Here is a 20134-nt window from a genome sequence, read left to right as displayed (position 1 = left end):
TGAAACAGTAGTGAGCATGCTGATATGTTATGGGAGCCTGTAACCTATATACAGTACGTCGTGTGTGTGTCTGTATATATATGTATATACTATAAATTCTTGCTTTTCCCTTAAATTGCCTGCAGACCTTTCCATGTATGGTTTTTAGCCTCAGTGTGCTGACTAAGCTTTCACAAATGCCCTGCTTTGCCAGGAAAGCAAGCCCCCTTTTTTCTGACATTTTGAGTCCAGCTGCATTGTGTATTTTTAATAAAAGGATTAGGTAGGAAGGATTACTCCACCCATGTTAATTGCGTTCCTCTACTTGGGTGTAAATTATATTTCTACCCTCTGGGTGTGTAGTAATTGACCCAGTTATTCATAGTCTCAGTGGCATATGTTAGAGTACTTTTAGATCAGAATGTTATCTAACTTGACTGTTCTTTTCTTCTTCGTATTCCATTTGTTGCATTACCTGGTGATCAGCTATGTTCGAAATAAAAAGTTGAGATAAATGTAAAAGTATAAGCCAGATGTCCTTATTATTCCCTTATGTGAAAGGAAATTGAGGGTATTTCTCATTTTGAGCTCATAAGAAGTCTTGTGGTAGTTGGAGATTTTCCATGGGTTTCAACATTTCTTCAGTAGTATTTTGTATTTAGAGTATTTACAGCCCTTGTTTGCGGTGTTTCTTAGATATATTTATAGATATTTCAGATTTCACTTTTGCCCCTGTTGGCTAATATCACTGCATTTGAAGCCACAATATCCTTTCTCTCATTTCGTGCTGAGAAGCTACTCTTGTGTTGGTTTCCCAAGATAAAATAGCAACAGAGGTATTATAAACCATGTTGAGATTTATGAATTTGTTTAGACTGTAGGTGTGTGTTTAACAACAAAACAAACCCAAACCCCCTTGTATTCATAATACAAGTTTATGCCTAAGGTAGGGTTTTGAGTGCAGTACTAACTGGATTTGTTCTAAACAGTATTATGGGATGAACTGTTTAAATTTGGTGTGAAAATTCACAGCCCACAGTTGTCAGGACTTAGCGTTGCTTGAAGTGGTGCTGAGCAGTTAAGATAAAGCACAAAAGGGAATGAATGTAGGAAAGGAAGCTTGTTAATTGTGTTGCTTTCAGATATTTTTTACCTTAGCATTTAATACAACGTAGACTGATGATAGAACCGAATTAGCTGTTCCACTGCAGGGCAAGAATGTTCCCTCTATGAGCTACAGGTAACATGATTTCACCCTACTTCCCTAACCTAGGAAGAGTTTTTTCCTTACAAATACTCACGTTGCCATTCTGATATTTTTACTATTTTGGTTTTGGTGCCATCAATTTTTCCATTTTCCCCATTTCTTTTCCTGGAAAAATATTTTAAGTCTGATGTACAAATCTACAGAAAACTGTGAATTAAAAGCCTCAAGTTTTATATATATATATATTTATTTAAAAAGTAGTTTTATTCTTTTGTGACCAGTTTTTTTAAATGTGGAAATCTCTTTTTAGGAATGCTAATGACTGCCAATGAAGCCCCTAAAATGAATATCTATTATATACCAGTAAGTAAGACAAATTGTTGTTGATACTGCTTTTTTAAAACTTAGTAGTTTGGTGCCATTGAAGTATTCATGTTGGAAAATTACTTATGCAAATTCCTATCTACATTCTCTGACTTTTCCTGATAAAGTAAATTTAAGCCTACCTTATTTTATTAATGTAGCATATGTAATTACTAAAAACCCAACCTGTAAGTTGCCCTATGCTACCAGTTCCAAAACTGGCTAGTAACAGAAGGAGATTCAAACGGAGCTTTGCCAGGAAAAGCAGGTTTTTGATAGCTGATCAGAAAAAATTCCTGAGCTGGGACCATGTAGCTTACTTGCAAGACAATTTTGCTTTGGTGTGAAGTATTTCGTTACTGCCTTTTAATATGCAATGTATAGTGACATAGTCATGGCAGTAGATACTCTGTTCTGACAAAGAAATGTTACTGTGTGGCTTCAAGTACAGCTCTTGTCTGTAGCTTCTGCTCAATGCCCTACTTGAATTGCAGCTTTTCCCTTGAGAAACTCTTCACTTGAAAGGCTTAACTGTAGGTTAGCTATGTTGTATTTCTGCGGGTTGGTTTCAGGAGACTTAAGAGCAAGTTGCCTGGGGTTAGGGAATGTTACAGAAAATTACGTGTGCGTTTCACACTTGCTTTGCTTCCAGTTCTGCAGTGCATTCACTGGGGTTTTTATTTTTGGCCTGGTAGGAGATAAATAATAGGATATATATGTGAATATGTACACAGAGTATCTGACCAGACTTTAAAAATATGTACACTTGAGTCATTTTGTTCACATTCTAGATAAATGATAAAATTTGTTGATTTTAAAATATATATTTTAATTAGTTTTTAAATCAGCTGAGAAGTCTTCCTTCAAATTGTAAATTTGAAATTAATTTTAATTCATTTCTTTAGTTTACTTCTGAGTTATCCCTGTGTGCCTTGTATGATCTTGATTACATTTTAATATGGAGATTCATCAGTTTATATCTTTCTTTGTGGAGTAGACACTATATACCTGTTGTATGTACGTGTCTAAACACAACAGTATATCCCTTTAAACAATTCTATGGTCTGGTTATACCTTCTTGTATTACTAGATTTTTGCACTTAAAGGTAAAAATTTGTACATGAGTTCTTTGTGTGTCATTTATGTCAGGTTGTTCTTTGGATGTAAATTGTTTATGTCTCTAATTCAGCTCTAACCAACTTAAATTTTATTAACTGGAGTTATTTGATGCTTTGGATAACAAGGGGTGGGGGGACAACAAAGGTTTTTTGTATTAAGACAAAGTTTTAGTTGTAGTTAGAAGCTGAACACTTTGTTTCTGTTCACTTTGTCCTTTGTAAGGTTTTGAAGAGTGTCTCTACAACCATCCTTTTATCTGTCTTTTTAACTAATGGATTGAGGAAGATAAACTCCCTTATTTTCAAAGTCTGTTTATTTTTTTACACTTGAATGGACTAGTTACTCAAGTAATTCAGGTGGAAAAAACATTCCTTCTGTCACTAAGGGTAAGGTTCAGCTTCTCTCTGAAAACTGTGCATTGAGATTTTTTTATGCAGGTGTGTATGATGTATGGACTTTACACCTATAGTACATTGCAGGCGCATATGCAGTGTTGCTGCTTAGCCAAAAAATTATTTAGTTGTCTTGACTGTCACCAGCAATGAATGTTAGAACTTGTTCTAGCCAGTATTATTCTGAGTATTCTTCCACATACTGTAAATCAAAATGAAGAATGCTTTTTTTTCACTCTTTCAAAAATCTTGCTCTCATAAAATCCTCTGTGAAATACTGAATTCACGTTCCTGAAGTCAGATAAGTAATTTTACTCAAGAAAAATAAACAATATATGTTAAATCTTAAATCATACTTAACAGATATTGTTTCAAAAATAAATACTGACTAATACTGTCTAGTATTTTTGCAGCATGCAGGCTATTCCAATGAGAAATAACACAAATCTTTCCTTAAACCTTCTTCCTTTTTCTCTGTTCTCTGATTATTGGTATCTCGGTCTCCCTTTTTATGGGTTTTGCATTCACAGTAACACGAGTGTACAAATGGACTCAAATTATGAATGTTAAAGCATAAAACCAATTAAGAGTTCTATTTTTAAGTTAGTATTGTGTATAAGAAAACTTACAACCTGATTCTAAGGCTACTACCCAGATGAAATTTGCTTTTTGCATAAGCTAAACTTTTCCAGTTCATGTCAATGGCTTTGAGATTGAAGGATGCTGAAGATACCTTAAATACAATAAGTATTCAACAATCTGTAGTTAATTTCAAAACATGGGATGCTTATTATAGACAACAGAAAAGTTAAAGGTATTGAAGTTACTCTAAAATAGGACAGAAGTCTCAGTCTCATAACTGGCTTTTTTTACCCTGTCTTCGTTTTCATGGCCAAAACAGAATGGGCTGGGATAGTGTTGTGTTCAGTTGTGTTCAAGAAACCCTTCAATTAAGGGTTTCTTACTGCATTTCCTAAAAATCAAATCTGTAGCTCACTAAATCTGTCTTGGGTTTTTTAATCTCCGTTTTAAATGAAGGCAGTATAAAATGGCGGAGTCGTGTCAGCCTTAAGCTGCTCCAGGGCATTTGTTATTAAGGAAGACTTGATGTTATTAACGTGTTCATGTTACAGTTCTGTACCTTGATCTTTTGGGCTAGTTATTTGAGCTCAGAGATGCACACCTGTCCTTTGGTTTCTGTGTCAGTAGATTACTAAGACAAGGGTTTTTTCCATCCTTGGAACACTGAGTAAATTTCCTTGCATGGGCAAAGATGAGTTTAGTTGCATGTGTCTTTGGAGCAAAACATTAAAGAACTAGTGGCTTGTTTTATTATCTGATCTCTTTTCATAATTTCATTTTCTGTCATTTTGTAACAACTAGGACTCATTGTTTTTCCAATGAATAGCTTAATTTTCTATTTGTTTGTTTACTTTGAGATAGATGTGAATACTACTTATAATGTATTCTCCATTTTTGAGATGTTGACAAGAACTTAGTTATAGTTCTTGAATTCCACAACAGAATAAATGCCTTGGGGAAATGGTACTACCAGAAAGGACAGTTACGTTTCAGAGCTCTTGGAAGTACTTTTGTGTAAATAGAATCCATTCGATTGCCCTAGCCCTTCATTGCCCTATAGTGCTAGTAATTACTCTCTTTTTGTAAGTCTTCACTGGAACAGCTACAGGGAATTATCATGATTATGGTCAAGGAAGATACTTAAAACCTAAATGCATGGTGATGTGCGCTAGCCCTCTAATTTACAGCATAAGAAGTAAAATCTTCACAAGAAGATACGCACAGAAGTCGGAGTCCTGCAGAGCAGGCATGCATATGTACACGATGGGTGCAGACATACCCATCATCCTCTGTCCTTGACTGAAGTTGGCCAGACAGTGTAGGACTGTGCCCAGTCTAATATACCCTGCTTCTCAGCAGGTTTTATTAGTGTGGGCACAGTGCTGTGCTAACACAGCTACATGGCTTGTGAACGAGAGCTGGCTCGTGTCCGGCCAGCTTGGAGTATGGTCTGACTGAGCTCATGTCTGACTGAATTATCTGTGTACATGTGCCCATTCTCTCCATTGTTAATGCCAAAGCTAATTTCCATTGTAAAACGAAAAAATGACTCTGTCTTGAACGTCAGGATTATAAAAGAATTGACAGCAGGTATCATAATACTGTCTGCAAATGAAATGGCATGCATCAGCTTTTCCTGCAGAATTTTCAGTAAAATAGGTATGACAGTGGAGACTAGGAATGTCTGAGAGAACTATGTGTTTCTTAAAAAAAAAAAGTACAAAAACCCCCAATCGGTTATTTCTTTTGCAAAGCTATTAGTAGAGGGAAAAGGTGGTGATTTTTGGTTTGCTAGAAAGGACAGGCAGGTTTGCTTTTAAATGGCAAGATGCCTTATGCAGGTACACAGTTCAGAGAGCGAGTATAGCCAAATTGAATCTGACCATAAAAATGAGATATTTGTTTTACATAGGTAACATCTTCAGTGGCTTAGCTTAGAGACTTTGTTTTTGTTTTATTTTGTTGGGCTTTAATGAGGGCAAGTGCCTCTGACTGGAATTGGGCTGTTTGCCAATAGCTTAATAGTTAACTTGCAGTTTATGCAAAAATTTGGAACCAATTTCTTGCCAGCTGGCTCCCTGGTATATTGCTTTGATGTGTGCCTCAGGAAGGTTGAAATGAAAGTTGTGTGTGCCTTGGGATACTTTTCAGACTACTGACTCAGAAACATAAGTTGAGTCAATAGTGCAACCAGGTCCTGGCCAAAGAAGTGAAGAAAGGAAGAAGATTCACTGACAGACACATGATGGTCCACTGGCCTGGGATCTAAGATGAGCCAGGTTCTCTTAAGTTTAATTGAGGCTGTCAGCTTCCCTGACACATAATGTTCTCTTTTCAGGTTGTACAGAAAACAACCTGCATGTTAGCTCAGGGTGGAAAGCAAGGGTTATTTATTCTGAGTGTTTACTTCTGCTTACACGAACATGTCTGATCTTAGCACAGACATTTCAAATCAGTCCTGTCTCCTTTATTGGGCTTGAAACTTTGGGCTACATATACATACTGAAACTGAAACTTGTTCTGTTCATTAGGCTGTTAAAAGAAGAGAGCAATTAAGTGTGTAATTAATTGAGTGTAATATTCTGTGTCCTGGGTTGTTTTTTTTTTTTACTTTCCTGCAGCCTTGGCAAAAAATTCCTTGTTAAGGCTAGAAGCAATGTACTTTTGGTTTAGAGAAGATATTAAGCTCTTTAAGAAAAAATAAATCCTGGAGCGTCTCTGGCTTTTTTTCAGGTGGTTTTGGAAAATCATTTGATATCCTAGCACACTCCTAGTGCAGGATTGTTGGAGTTCTAAACTGGAAATTTTTCAAGGACAAGTATTTCTTGCCTACTCAATGATTCAGTTTCTCCAAGAATATCTTTGAAATGGGTCTGGTTTCTAATACAATACCCGCTTTGGATGCGTGGATCTCTTTATTGCAAGAAATATTTATGAATTTTGCCCTCTTCAAATTGGGTGACTTTTCAACTAAACCCTGGTATTATTTTCCTTTCATACATGACATCTTAAATTATTTCATTTCTCCATTTTTTAGGTCCTCTACTCTCCTAATTTAATTATTCTTTATCACCATCTTCTTGCTATTAATATGCTTCAAAAATGCTCATTATTTAAAAAAAAAACACCTTAGATTTAGAAAAAAAAAAAATAGAAAAATTTAGAAGCTAGTTTTTCCTTTGTAGCTAATGCTGAAATAGCATGATCACAGATTGAGACACAAGATTCTACTAGCTTTTATGTCTTCATTTAATGCACTGGATATTTGCTAAAACAAGTCCAGAGAGGGAACTTGCACTGAAGGAAATGGCAATGAAGGCAGTTTTTAAGACCTTAGTTCATCCCCTTGTTTGTTTGTTGTCGTTTTTTTTCTTGATACTAGTTTTGAACAGTCCTGGACTGCAAATTAAGGATGAACATGCTTTGGTTCAATTGTAGGCCTCTGGGTTAGCTGCCTCTAACCTACTTGTGACTGAATTGACCGAAGAGTTGCATTCAGTTCACTCACAGACAGATAAAACATTTATCTGCAATCAGCTGGTAATTTCTGTCAGTCTGGTGACAGTGTTTTCACAAGGGTTTATGATCATCGGACATCTGTCCTTACAGACTATCATTTTTTCACTTTAAAAGATGTGGGATATTTCTCACATGTGGCACACTCGACACATACCTCTATGGTCATAGATAGCCTTTCAGAATAATTTAATTGCTCTAAGACTTACCTTCTCATAGTCCAATTATTTTGGGATCTACTAATTGTCTTCTCTCTTGGGTCTTTATATGGAGGGGATGCAATTAGAGAAAAACACCTACTCACAGTTGTACTTCATGCCCTTAAGACTGATTTTCCGTACAGTCAGGTGTCTTTCAAATAGTTTATGGGTGCTGTTAGAGTTAGAGCAAGATCTTCTGAACTGATTTTTGGCTTCTGCATGGTAAAAGGTGTGAAGCAAATGATGCAATTTTTTTAAGATTTGTGCCTGGGATTTTGGCATTAATAGATCATTGTAGGCTAGAGTGTGAAAATTTTGATTTATTTTAGGATATTTTCATGTTTTCTGATTGGCAGAATTAGGTCATTCTGGGTTGAGTTCTTGTCTTGGAGATCCTATGGTGAGGCTGTATTTAATATTTAGAGTTCATCTCCTTCAATGCAGCCATGGAACTGAATTAATTGAATTGTGCTAAGAGATTCTTTGATATTAATTTTTTTTTTAATTTTTTTCCCTTTCCTGAAAAAACATGTGGTGTAGAAAAATGTTTCATTCCCTGGGAAAAAATTTTGTAAAATAAAAATACAGTAGCTGTGAGGTAGAATAGGGAGTGTTGGTCTTAACAGTCATTCGTGCATTTTAAGAACTGTGAAATGAGTGGAAAGCAGGATTGTTATGAAGTAGCATATTACAGTTGTGCTTCGAGGCTGCCAAGTATTAAGAGAAAAAAGCTTTCCGTTAATAGAAGGAAATTTGAGTGCATCTTTGGCCTTTAAACTAATTCTGATTTTTGTTATAGCAATCTTCTAGAGCTGTGTTTTCCATCCAGAACAGTCTAATCGTTTACTCAGAATATTGTGCAAACAATATAAAAAGAATGTCTGGTGAAGGGTACATTACCTATCTCACAGTATTTACAAGCATAAGAAAAAAGTTGTTTATCTTCACAAGCAGAAATGTGAGCTTCCTACTTTTGACCTAAACACTTTCAAACTGAAAAATAACATGCTGGGCTTACTCCCAACAAAGGATATCCTCCATTTCCCATGCACTGGCTGCAGGACACTGCACCATTTATCACACATATATAGAAAGAAAATACCAACATTTGATAATCAGGAAACAATTTCTGATCTTCCTGTAAAACTTGTTTTAGATGTTTTTTGTTGCTGGTGATGTAGTAGTTCAGTATAATGTTTAGATTATTGAAGGTGTGTGATCCCTGCTTACTATTGTAGATGATAGTATGATAGGCAGCACTTAATTAATATTTTTTTTTAATAGATACAGCAACATGCTGACTGATATGTCAATACTTCCTTATAGTTTACATCATGTTCTTCATCTCTTAAAAGCTGAAGTTTTATTGAATTCTTAACAGGTCATTGTTCTGCTATGCTACTTGATAGATGTCTTTTAGTGCTGTGACTTTCTTAAGTAATTGGTAGTATGGGACCCTCTGCTCATGAGTTTGTATTTTGAGGGAGGATTATTTTCACCTTTTTAACTTGAAGAAAATGTAATCATTGAGTATCTGAAAGATTTTTTTTTTTTTTTTAATTACCTAAGTTGCATTTGTTCCTTCCTTTGGGCCATCTATTCTTCACTTTGTTTCTGAAAATTTAAATGCAGTTGCTCAGCATCTGTCACTGAAGAGAGAAGCAGTCACAGATAATGAAGGATGTAATTACTGAAAAGAAGTTTTTTGCTATGCTGTGGTATATTAGCATGTAATAACAATTGGTGTCTCTTTTAGCTTTTGTATTAGAAAAGATACAAAGTACATGAGAATTTTCTCTGATAATTTCAGGTAAGCATTTCATTATATTTGAAAGCAGAGGGAAGTGACCTGGGGCCTAACTGTATTGTCATCTTCTGAACTGCATTCAGTAGCAAACCAAATCTGTTGTGAGTTATGACTGTTTCATACAAAACAAGTAACAAACCTGTGAGGATTTAAGATCTGTATCACACAAATCTGAGAGGTAAATAAAACCATCAAATATATGGAAGGTTTCAAATACATGTTTGAAAGATGTTATTTCATAAATTCTGTAAAGTTTCTTCTCTCTAGCACTATGCTCTGAGTTTATACTGAGGTTATCTTCATTATCTGACTGAAGGAGTTGCAGGTTCCCAACAGGTAGTTGCCTTTCCTTCTCTTTGTGTTGTCTGGCAGTAGTTGTATAAACTCACAAAGCAATTTTCCTCTCAGCTTCGCAAAGAGAAATAAAGCTGCTATGGTAGAAATGGTATGGTAGAAATTTGTTACAAAGCTCACACTTTCCTAGATTTCCAGTACAGCTGGATTTGCTGTTGCCTTTTTATCTGTCGCATCCCCCATATTTCCCTAAAATGCGACATGCTATGAACTCCACAACAGTAAGTTGTTTTTTTTTAATGACTGTAAAGATATTTATGCTGTAATGTTCCTTGGCATCTGGCTTGTACTGGGAGAGTTGTTCCCTGTTGATCCCAGACACTTAAAAGCACAAGAGGCAAGGCATCGCACAATGCGACAGTTGGAATTCTCCTGTCCCATCAGAGAAATGGAGGAGGGAACATGCCAGAATTTTGCATTTCTTCCTTATTCTTGGTGGTTCATACTTGTTAATTTAGATTGCAGTTTGAGGCTGTTACTATAATCTAGGCTACCCTGCATTTGGAGAAGGCTGAGGTTCTGAATGACTTCTTTGCCTCAGCCGTCATTTACGAAGGCTCTGACCACACCACCCAAGTCTTGGAAAGCAGGCACAGGGACTGTAAGAATGAAGACCCCAGACCCATTGTAGGAGAGGGTCTGGTTCGAGACCATCTTAAGAACCTGAACGTGCACAAGTCCGTGGGACCTGATGAAATCTATCCACAGGTCCTGAAGGAGCTGGCAAATGAAGTTGCTAAGCCACTGGCCATCATACTTGAAAAATCATGGCAGTCAGGTGAAGTTCCCGATGACTGGGAAAAGGGAAATATAACCCTCATTTTCAAGAAGGGGAAAGTTAATGACCTGGGGAATTACAGACCAGTCAGTCTCACCTCTGTGCCTGGCAAAATCATGGAGCAGATTCTCCTGGAAGGCATGCTAAGGCACATGAAAAACAGCAAGGTGTTTGGTGACAGCCAGAATGGCTTCACTAAGGGGAAATCCTGCCTGACCAATTTGGAGGCCTTCTATGATGGGGCTACAGAACTGATGGACAGGGGTAGAGCAGTTGATGTCATCTACCTGGACTTGTGCAAAGCATTCAATACTGTCCCTCATGACATCCTTGTTTCTAAATTGGGGAGACATCAGTTTGATAGGTGGACCACTCGGTGGATAAAGAACTGGCTGGATGGCCGCATGCTAAGAGTTGTGGTCGATGGTTCAATGTCCGGCTGGAGACCAGTAACGAGTGGTGTCCCTCAGGGATTGGTGTTGGGACTGGTCTTGTTCAATATCTTTTGTTGGTGACATGGACAGTGAGATTGAGTGCGCCCTCAGCAAGTTTGTCGATGACACCAAGCTGTGTGGTTCGGTTGACAGGCTGGTAAGAAGAAATGCCATCCAGAGGGACCTTGTGAAGTGGGCTGATGCCAACCTCATGAAGTTTAACCATGCCAAGTGCAAGGTCCTACACCTGGGTTGGAGCAATCCCAGGCACAGCTACAGGTTGGGCAGAGAAGAGATTCAGAGCAGCCCTGCGGAGAAGGACTTGGGGATGTTGGTCGATGAGAAACTGAACTTGAGCCGGCTTCAGCATGTGCTCGCATCCCAGAAGGCCAACTGTATCCTGCCGCATTAAAAGGAGCGCGACCAGCAGATCGAAGGAGGTGATCCTGCCCCTCTGCTCTGCTCTCGTGAGACCTCACTTGGAGTATTGCGTGCAGTTCTGGTGTCCTCAACATAAAAAGGACATGGAACTGTTTGAACAAGTCCAGAGGAGGGCAACGAGGATGATCAGGGGACTGAAGCACCTCCTGTAGGAAGACAGGCTGAGGAAGCTGGGGCTGTTCAGCCTGGAGAAGAGAGGCTGCGTGGAGACCTCCTAGCAGCCTTCCAGTATCTGAAGGGGGCCTATAGGGATGCTGGGGAAGGACTCTTCATTAGGGACTGTAGTGACAGGACAAGGTGTAACAGGTTAAAATTTAAACAGGGGAAGTTTAGATTGGATATAAGGAAGAAGTTCTTACTGTGAGGGTGGCGAGGCACTGGAATGGGTTGCCCAAGGAAGTTGTGAACACTGGCAGTGTTCAAGGCTAGGTTGGACAAAGCCAACCATGGGTGGCATGATTTAGCGTGAGGTGTCCCTGCCCATGGCAGTTGGGTTGGAACTAGATGATCTTAAGGTCCTTTCCATCCCTAACTATTCTGTGATTCTATGTACACACTAAAATCCGTGTACATGTTGCATCTATATTAGTAGTGGAATTTTTGTCCATTGGTGGCTTACGGTCTTAGTATTGCAAGAAATGCTGTTGCATTTTAAGAAACAGATTTCTGAGCGTGTTGGAACAGGTAGAAGCTGTGTAGAGGTTCTCTGCTTCTACAGAGTAGAAAAAGGCTAAGGCATTTATGAAGTCTCCCACTTTCCATTGCAGTCACAGATGTTAAGGGTGGGGGGTGAACTTCATGAGAGATATGTATTCTTTAGAAAGTATTGTGATAGGGAAAGGTTAGGGTTTTTTTGTCAAACTTCATATAAAACGTGGAGGTTGTGTTTGTCAGGGGATTGTGCTGGTTCAGTGACATTGAGTCACTGAACAGTAAATTGGCTTTGTTAAAGGCCTAATGAATACCAGAACCTATGCAAGCAAATTTGTAAGAACATGTAGTCAGATGTGATATGGAGTGGGACGGGTGGATGGCCAAAGTGTGGTTGCTGCCTTTTATTGTTAGCAAGGCATTAGATCAACAGATCATACCTGATCTGCACCTTTTATTTTCATGGATAAATATCTATCAGCAGATGTTCACAGGTAAATACATCACGTGAAGTGAGTCTCAATTTATTGCATGGTATTCAAGTAACTTACCTACATGCCTCTGTTATTACAGCAGATATGTTATAGAATCTGCTGTCAGAATAGGCTTTCAGGAACTTCTAATTCATGTCCAGCCTATATTTACAGGAAAATTGCTTGAAGCAGATTATGATTGAAACATGCTTTGAGAAGCCACTCTCTTACCTCTTGAGCTTAATTTTGATGAGTTGACTTAATGTGAAAATAGTGGCTCCTACTTCCAGTTTCTGTCTATTTTTCTGAGCTCAAATTGTCTCAGCTCCAGTTATCTGAGGATCTGAAATGTGTAGGGAGTCTGATAAATTAAAAGATAAATAGCAATAGCGACAAGTGTTTATCTTTTATGTATGTTAGCATGTCAGAACATTATAGGGACAATAGCGTAAGCATCAGACTCTGTACTCTTAATGCTACGACTGGTAAGTTACAGATGACATGAAAAGTGTCCCATTTTTTTCCTGTCTTTGTGAGGAAGAGAACTATTCTGATAACCTTATTTACAATTCTAAGGAGTAACTTTCATTGCTAGACAGTTATTTGCTGTTCCTGTCTTGGAGGGCATTTTTCCCCAACATGATGAGCAGTAGCAACAGCACCATTTCCTTCTTTGAAAGATGATGGTTTTATCAAGATGAAATAGTGAGAACAGACCTGTGACTAGTTAACTGACAATAATACCTGTCAGACCAGAGTATGAGATTAAAAAAATCCCAAAGCACACTATAAAGCCAAATTGTTTAGGGTTTGAAAAAGAAGTACTATCTGATAACTACCAGGGCTGAAAGATTTAGTATCTCATTCCTAGAAGATGTGTGCAAGTTCTTGCAGCAGTTTTTGTTTAACACTGGGAAGATCTTAAAAGCAACATTTCCTTCAACATGCTTTCTGAAGAGTAAAACCTCTGCATTGTTGATTTGGCACCTATCATAGCATAGTGAAAGGTAGGAAAACCAACCTCTCTGATTAATGAATCTGCCAAAAATGTCTAGATGTGCTGGAGTTAGGATGAGAGAGCCAATTCATTGTATAGTTCAGTAAAATTTATGAGTATGTGGACTTAAAACCAGATGCAATGCTGTTGTCAGTAGTATGCTGAAAAGGAAAAATGTGCTATTCAGTCTCTCCTGGCCATAAAAGCATGAAATGTACACCATATCATGTAGAGTGAACGAAAGCCTGAAATTATAAAAAATGAAAATGAGGGATGTACTTGGAGTTTATTCCCAAAACCCATTTAATTTAGGGAATTAAAGAATTGCTTTCAGTACGTTAAATGGAATTACTCATGAGATTAACAGGGTGCAATTGGAGTTGATTGTAGATAGAGTGTTCATGGGAAAAATGTAGATTAAAAAAGAATGGCAGAATAAAATTCAAAATCACAGATTGTTGGGAGTGTGTTGGTTGCTAAGGGAAACGCTGTATGTGGAAACATGGTGGATAAAAACATAACAAGGTAATGTGATCCCAAGGCTCCTTTCCGACACAGGCTGATCTCCTGGGCTCTCTGAAGCTCTTGGGCTGGGTATGACTGAAGCCCAAAAGCATAGAAACGGGAATGGAGACCTGCAGCTTTTCATGTCTGTAAGTTAGAAATAATCCATCTGTTTTTTTTGAGAGTTACCAATTGCAGTTGAAATAATTCTTGACTGTTAACAAGGTGCTCTTTCTTCTCTTGCTTTTTCAATGCATATAGATGGAAACTTCTCAAAGTTACTACATTTTAAGAGTTAGAGCTCAGTATTAGAGAACAAAACATTGAAAACAGTACTCTTAAAAATGAATAGTAATTAATTACTCATGTAATTGCATTAATTAAACTTGGCTATGCAATTAGGGAGCTAATTACCTTTAAAACGCAATTGCACATTTCAATCACTGCCCACACCCCAGGGATCACCTGGTTTTTTGTCTTCTCCCTCATTAGACCTTCTGTAATCTCCTTTCTCCTGTGCTGATTGAAGCTGAGAACCTGCATGTGTAGATGTGGGTTTGCTTTCTTCAGCAAATGTGTCCTGTTAAAACTTAAAAATGCTTTATTGTTGTACCATTTGATTAAAAAGCAGATAAGCAAAAACCCACAAACAAAATGTACACGCTACAGTCTGCATTCATGTTATTGCATGGAGTTGTACAAGATGTCTCCATTGAGTCATTATTCCTATTCTATATTAATATAATGGCCTTCTATGACTGTTTCATAACTATATTATATATACTGTGTACAGTTAGTATCTTTTTCTCCTATTCTCTTTTTTACAACTAATAGATACTGGCTATACATTTCATCCAATTTCCAGAATCTTTGTTTTCAAGGTAGCTTTTTTTCCCTGAGAGATTTTGACCCTTCTTGTGTGACAGTTTGTCATCAGCAGATTTTATAGGTGTTTTGCTACTATTTATGGCAGTCCTTACTGTAAATATTTAATAGGATAGTCCTTGGAGCTTCACTTGTAACTTGCTTTCTGTGCAGCAACACAGCTTTTGACATAAAGTCTTTCTCATTAGCTAGTTTCTGTCTTGCCTTACAATTGTTAAAGTTCTTATCTTAGTAATTTTACACAATATACTGTATCCAGAACTCTGTTGAAGGCCTTGAAATGTGCTATTTTTGTTGTAATCGACGTTACCCAAATAGTATAGCGGGGAATGATTTAGCTAGTACATTTCTGCTACCTGGTAATGGTCTTAGAGTCTAAATCCATAGAAGGTACCACAACAAACAATTTGAATTTTTTTTTGAAAGAAGGTTTCACTTCTAAAATGCATTTTGAAAGAGCAATGATGCAGTCTGTGTTTTCATACTTACTTGTTATTAGCTGTGTTACTGTGCTATGGCATGATGTGGCATCACAGTACTAATTTTTGTGAATCTGAAGTTTCTGTGAAACTGCTCATTACTCTCTTGTACAACCATGGCAGTTAATGCTTCTGCTTTCCAAAGCCTCTGGAAGTGTTCTGTTGAATGATGTCCATGGACATTAAGTTAGTCTTCTAGAGGCAATTCAGGCAGTGTAAACTTAACAAATTCTAGTTAATTGTTTTCAAATCTGATTTATGCTGTGAGCATTTTGTTTATTTTTTATTGCTAAAATGCATCAGTGAAGGTTGGGAGGAGTTTCTGCTAGTTGAGTCTTCATATGTTTTGACACCTTATTTACAGCTGAAAAGTTAAACTTATTTAAACTGAAGAGTTAATCACTGCCTTGTATGAAATCTTCCAGGGACTTACTATTTGACATCCTGGAAAATAGATTTTGGAACCTGTTTTGACTCCCTGACAAGAAAAGGTCAGCTCTTCAGTTCACTCATGTAGGACTGGCTGCCGAAACCTTCAAAAAGATACTAATACTCACCTGTAGGTGTATTCGAAGTTGCTTAATTTAAATCTCATGATGCCTGACTCTGGAAGTCTCTGCACACCTTGGGCATCTTTCGAATTGTTGAGTATGTTTAATACTCATTGGGATTGGGCCAGTTTTTCTGTGGCTCTAAGGGCTCTGTGGAGCTGGCTGTCATGTTGAGTGTATTTAAAAGCATACAAGTGCTCTCTGCTGTTCCAGATCGAAGATAAGGAACATCTGTTGTGGGTTGGGAATAATACCTACTCTTTCCTAGTGTTGATTAATTTCAGGGGAATTACAGACTGATGACAGCATGGTATTTTCTACAGAAGTGCTCAGGAATTAGGCAGAGGTGTACCATGTAAGAATTGTGGTTCTACAAGACTGTTAAGTTAAACATCTTGTAAAATAGAATACAAGGGCCTGTGGTTTTTGAACTTACAATATTAAAAAAATATTTTTCTGTCAATATTTTTATCTTTTCTTGAACAGTTTGGCGTTGCATTTTTCTCTGCTTGGCTCCGTGCTAGATACTCATCATATTTTGTTTGCTGTGTCTGAAGTTAAAAGAAAACATTCTAATATGTACTAAAAAAACCCTGGCGTTAGATGGCACAATACTAATAATTATGAAGTCCGCATCTTCTTGTGGTTGGTATAAGACACGAAAGGCAAGGCGAGGTACCTGTGTGGAGGAGAGGGCTGTGCTCCCTGGCTGCTGCTTATCTGCTGCCTGGCATCACCCAGCCATTGCTGATTCTTGCAGGGTGATGGTGGAATAACTGCATTTCGGTCACCTCGTGGGTGCTATTTCCGGTGAGTTAAGGAGGAGAGTGCTTGTGGGAGGCGCAACTGCAGGCCGCCCTGCTCGCTGCCAGCAGAGCCCAGCCTGTAGGTGAGGCTCCTCTCTGGATAAGGCAAAAATATTTTCAAATTATCATCTTAGCTTTCACCAGCAGTTGGCAGAAATTGTCTCCAAGAGTGGGTTTTCCTACTGAAAATAGAAAAATAATGAAAATAGCAAAAGTAGTTCTTCAGTCACTGGTGATGATGATGTCTGGTTTTCCTGTCCTAAGAAATATTTGAATAAAAACCAAGTGTAGTTGTGCACTCATTTCATAATGATTTTCCCATTCGCTGTGTGCAGCTTTTCTAAAGCTTGCAGAGAAACTTATTTGGTATATCATAAATATTGAGAAAGTGAGGTCTGTCAGTTTAGTTGCATGTGATTACCTACCTTGGTAACATTTCCTTATCCTTGCTGTGAATTCCAGTGCATTTTTGTCCCCTAGGTGTGGTGGGAGTTGTACATTCCCAGTCTAAATTGACAGCTATGTTAATTAGCCTACATAAGATCCACAGTTTGGTGGCTTTTTTGGTGGGGGCTGCATACCAGGCCGAGGCAGTGGCAAGATCTCTGGGGAGTCCCAGTCGTGCTGCATGGAAACCCATATGGACCGCAGGGGGACAGGCTGGCATCACCGAGCTGCTTCGTTGTTGGTGACACAATGCAGAGCAGCCCTCTGAACTGTTCCACATGTGTCTGGGTACAGGAGTGGCAGAGCCTGACATTTCAGAGTGGTGCCATCCTGGCATGTCTGTTGGTTGACAGGGGATAAGAGAGGAACATTAGCTTTTGCAGTTAAAATGTAGTAGCAATCAAATTCTTTGAAGAATTACTATTGATGATCTTAAAGGTCTTTCCAACCTAGATGATTCTATGATTGCAACAGAAGGATGGGTTTTGTTTGGTTTTTGTCATGGTTGGTATTATTTGCCTTTTCTATTCTTAAATTTCTTTCTAAACTTTGTTAAAAATGTTCCATTTTAATATTTGAAGCAAAACTCCTAGAATAGGTAGGCAGGTGTTTTCAGTAGGATGGGAGAGAGGGAAATAAGGCAATAAAGCATACACAGGCATCTTGGTGGGTTTTCCTTTTTGTCAGTTTGCAGTTCCCTCTCCTTCTTTTCTATGTTCTGATCATCCTACTCACTCGGCAGATTATAATGAATAATTGGGTCTTTTGGCTTTGTGCCACGAAAAGTTTTACTCTTGATACCAGTTTTGAGTACAGTGAGTGGTGCTACAGCTGAAGAGCAGATAAACTGTTTTCCTTTTTTTGTGAGACTTCTGCTTTAGTTACTTGTTCAAAGATTTATACCAGTCAAGATCCCATTGGGGGTTACCCTAACTGGTTGGAGAGGCCTGAGTTCTAATGAATAATGTGAGCTTTGTAAGGTTTGAGCAGATCGTGTTGTAGACATGGAAGTGATGAAAAAGGTTCATTGAAGTGATAGAGATCTTTACATAATGTGTCAGCAGGGTGGAATGAAGGGGAACTTTGTATTTAATGGGAATGGATGTGAGTCAAGGATTCTTTAATCTCATTTCTAATAATCTTCAGCTTAAATTTGATTGCAAGAGAAGTTGTTTTGGGTTGTTTTTTGTTTTTTTTTTTCTTCCTAGTTAATAAGCAACTTGTTTCATTGAAAACAAAACTATAGGTAAATTTTAGAGAAGATTTTTCCACCCCACTCATGCTTTGATGTGGTAATGAAGCCCAGATAATGGGTTTCTTGAATGGCATAAAACCCAGTGGTTTATATATTGTACATATAGTATATGTGTGTATATATATATACACATATACATAATATAAAAATATAGAGAGATAATATAATATATATACATATGTTATATGTGTATACCTAAATTGCTTTCTTATATTAATATAAAAATATGGCATTCAGATTTAAAGAAGTCAGTTTTGAGGAATAACTGAAAAAAATTAAAATCTGGGTGGAGACAAAAGCTTCTGCAATGTTGGCAAGAAATCAGTGTTATATAGTGTTTAAGCTGAGTATTACTGGAGCAGACATGGGGATTTGGTTAATCATTGAGTAGGCAAAAGCTTTCCTCTTAGTGACATCTCAGGTCTTTCCTTGGAAGCTCTTCCTAATTGGAGTAAAATATGCAGCACTGTTTAAAAAAGTATTATTTTTTTTTCATTTGGCATATTACAGTTCTCAGCTGGAGCTGAAATCTTAAAGATAAATCATATTTGATACAGAGACTGTAGTGGTCTGGAATACAATCTGCTCGTGGAGTTTTACTGTCTAGAATATTAGTAGAATATTGTGGTTTAGAAATTTATAACTTTCTGTGTATAGTTGCCTTACAAATAAGAATTTTTTTTCGTTTGTTAATCAACAGCATTATCTCATACTGTTACCACACTGTCATGTTAAAAAAAACTATATGTATTTTATATATATAAAATTACTTCAACTTTTTTCCATAATCAAATAGGATCTTAAAATGGTTTTGTTGAATCACAACAGTTCTTATGGTCCTGTTGACTGCAGAGTTTTTAATGTGAATATTTAGCAAACAAATCAGAAGCCTCTTTAAAAGTGTAGCTCTAGGAGTTTGCCACTTGATGATCTAAAATGTCAGCTGATTTGCTAGAGAGAGAAAAAAGGTGGTGTTGGATTTTTCCATTTAGCTAACCCACCTACTAAAAAAATAGTACTGGAACAGTTGAGTATGGATGCATGCAGCAGGATAGAGAGGAATTTCAATCAGAACAGCAGGAGGGAAAAGTGGAGGGAGCTAATTTGTTAACTTGGGAAGTTGGAGGAAACTTGTATGGAAAAGTAGATTGATAGTGCAATATAATATTGTTTGAATAAATCCTTTGCCTCATGGTGGAAATATGCAAGTTTTAAAATACTTCCTGTTATCTGTTCATGCAGTCTGGGTTTATCCTTGAGTAAAAATACATTAAGTATATCTGTAGTGTTTTAATTAAAATCAATAGGGCAGAATAGGTTTTAACATGAACTCATTGGGTTCACTGTGCAATCAAGATCCAACAGTGCTGTATAGATTAGTTGCTGTCTAGTGCCATTAGCTCATAATGTCTGGCTCTGAGCTTCTAATAAATTAATCAGTTAGGCTGGGACAACTTGAAACTCTAGATAGTTGGTCTGAAATAAATGACCAAAATGAAAATAACAGTTACATAATCTATAGTACTCATTACTGGTACTGCAAGCAATGGGTTTAATTGTGTTCTCTAACTGCTGTTGCTCCTCAGGTCTGCTTGATTTCAGAGGTGTTCCTTTGTTATTCCATTACAGCACAGTAGTTGGGACCCTAAATGTAGGGTTTTTTTGGTAAGAATATACAGCTCTAACTTTCCATAATGTCCACAGGTTTTAGGACCTGCCCCAAAATGGTGTTCCTTCTTGGACAACTTGACTGAAGAACTGGAAGAGAATCCAGAGAGCACAGTTTATGATGATTACAAATTCGTCACCAGAAAAGACCTTGAAAACTTAGGTAAAGCAGTTGAACATCCTCTTTAGGTGGCTTCTTTGTTCAGTTTTTAATTACTTTCACACGCAAGTTTTGTAATTCTGATG

The 20134-nt window shown here is 37.5% G+C and overlaps 1 protein-coding gene across 1 annotated transcript in view; it reads left to right on the top strand.

Annotated features, from left to right (window-relative positions):
- Positions 1-20134, top strand: part of NOL10 (nucleolar protein 10) — a 53509-nt gene that overhangs the window by 18356 nt on the left and 15019 nt on the right. The window contains exons 13-14 of the mRNA XM_061460812.1: positions 1497-1549; positions 19925-20051. Coding sequence (XP_061316796.1) covers positions 1497-1549; positions 19925-20051 — 180 coding nt within the window. The remainder of the gene's footprint in view (positions 1-1496; positions 1550-19924; positions 20052-20134) is intronic.

The sequence above is a fragment of the Pezoporus flaviventris genome, unplaced genomic scaffold, assembly GCF_033815535.1.
Source record: "Pezoporus flaviventris isolate CSIRO_AGI_PZ_B2104156 unplaced genomic scaffold, CSIRO_AGI_Pfla_v1 ptg000031l, whole genome shotgun sequence".
In the NCBI taxonomy this organism is placed as follows: domain Eukaryota; kingdom Metazoa; phylum Chordata; class Aves; order Psittaciformes; family Psittacidae; genus Pezoporus; species Pezoporus flaviventris.
This window is presented reverse-complemented; position numbering and strand designations above follow the sequence as displayed.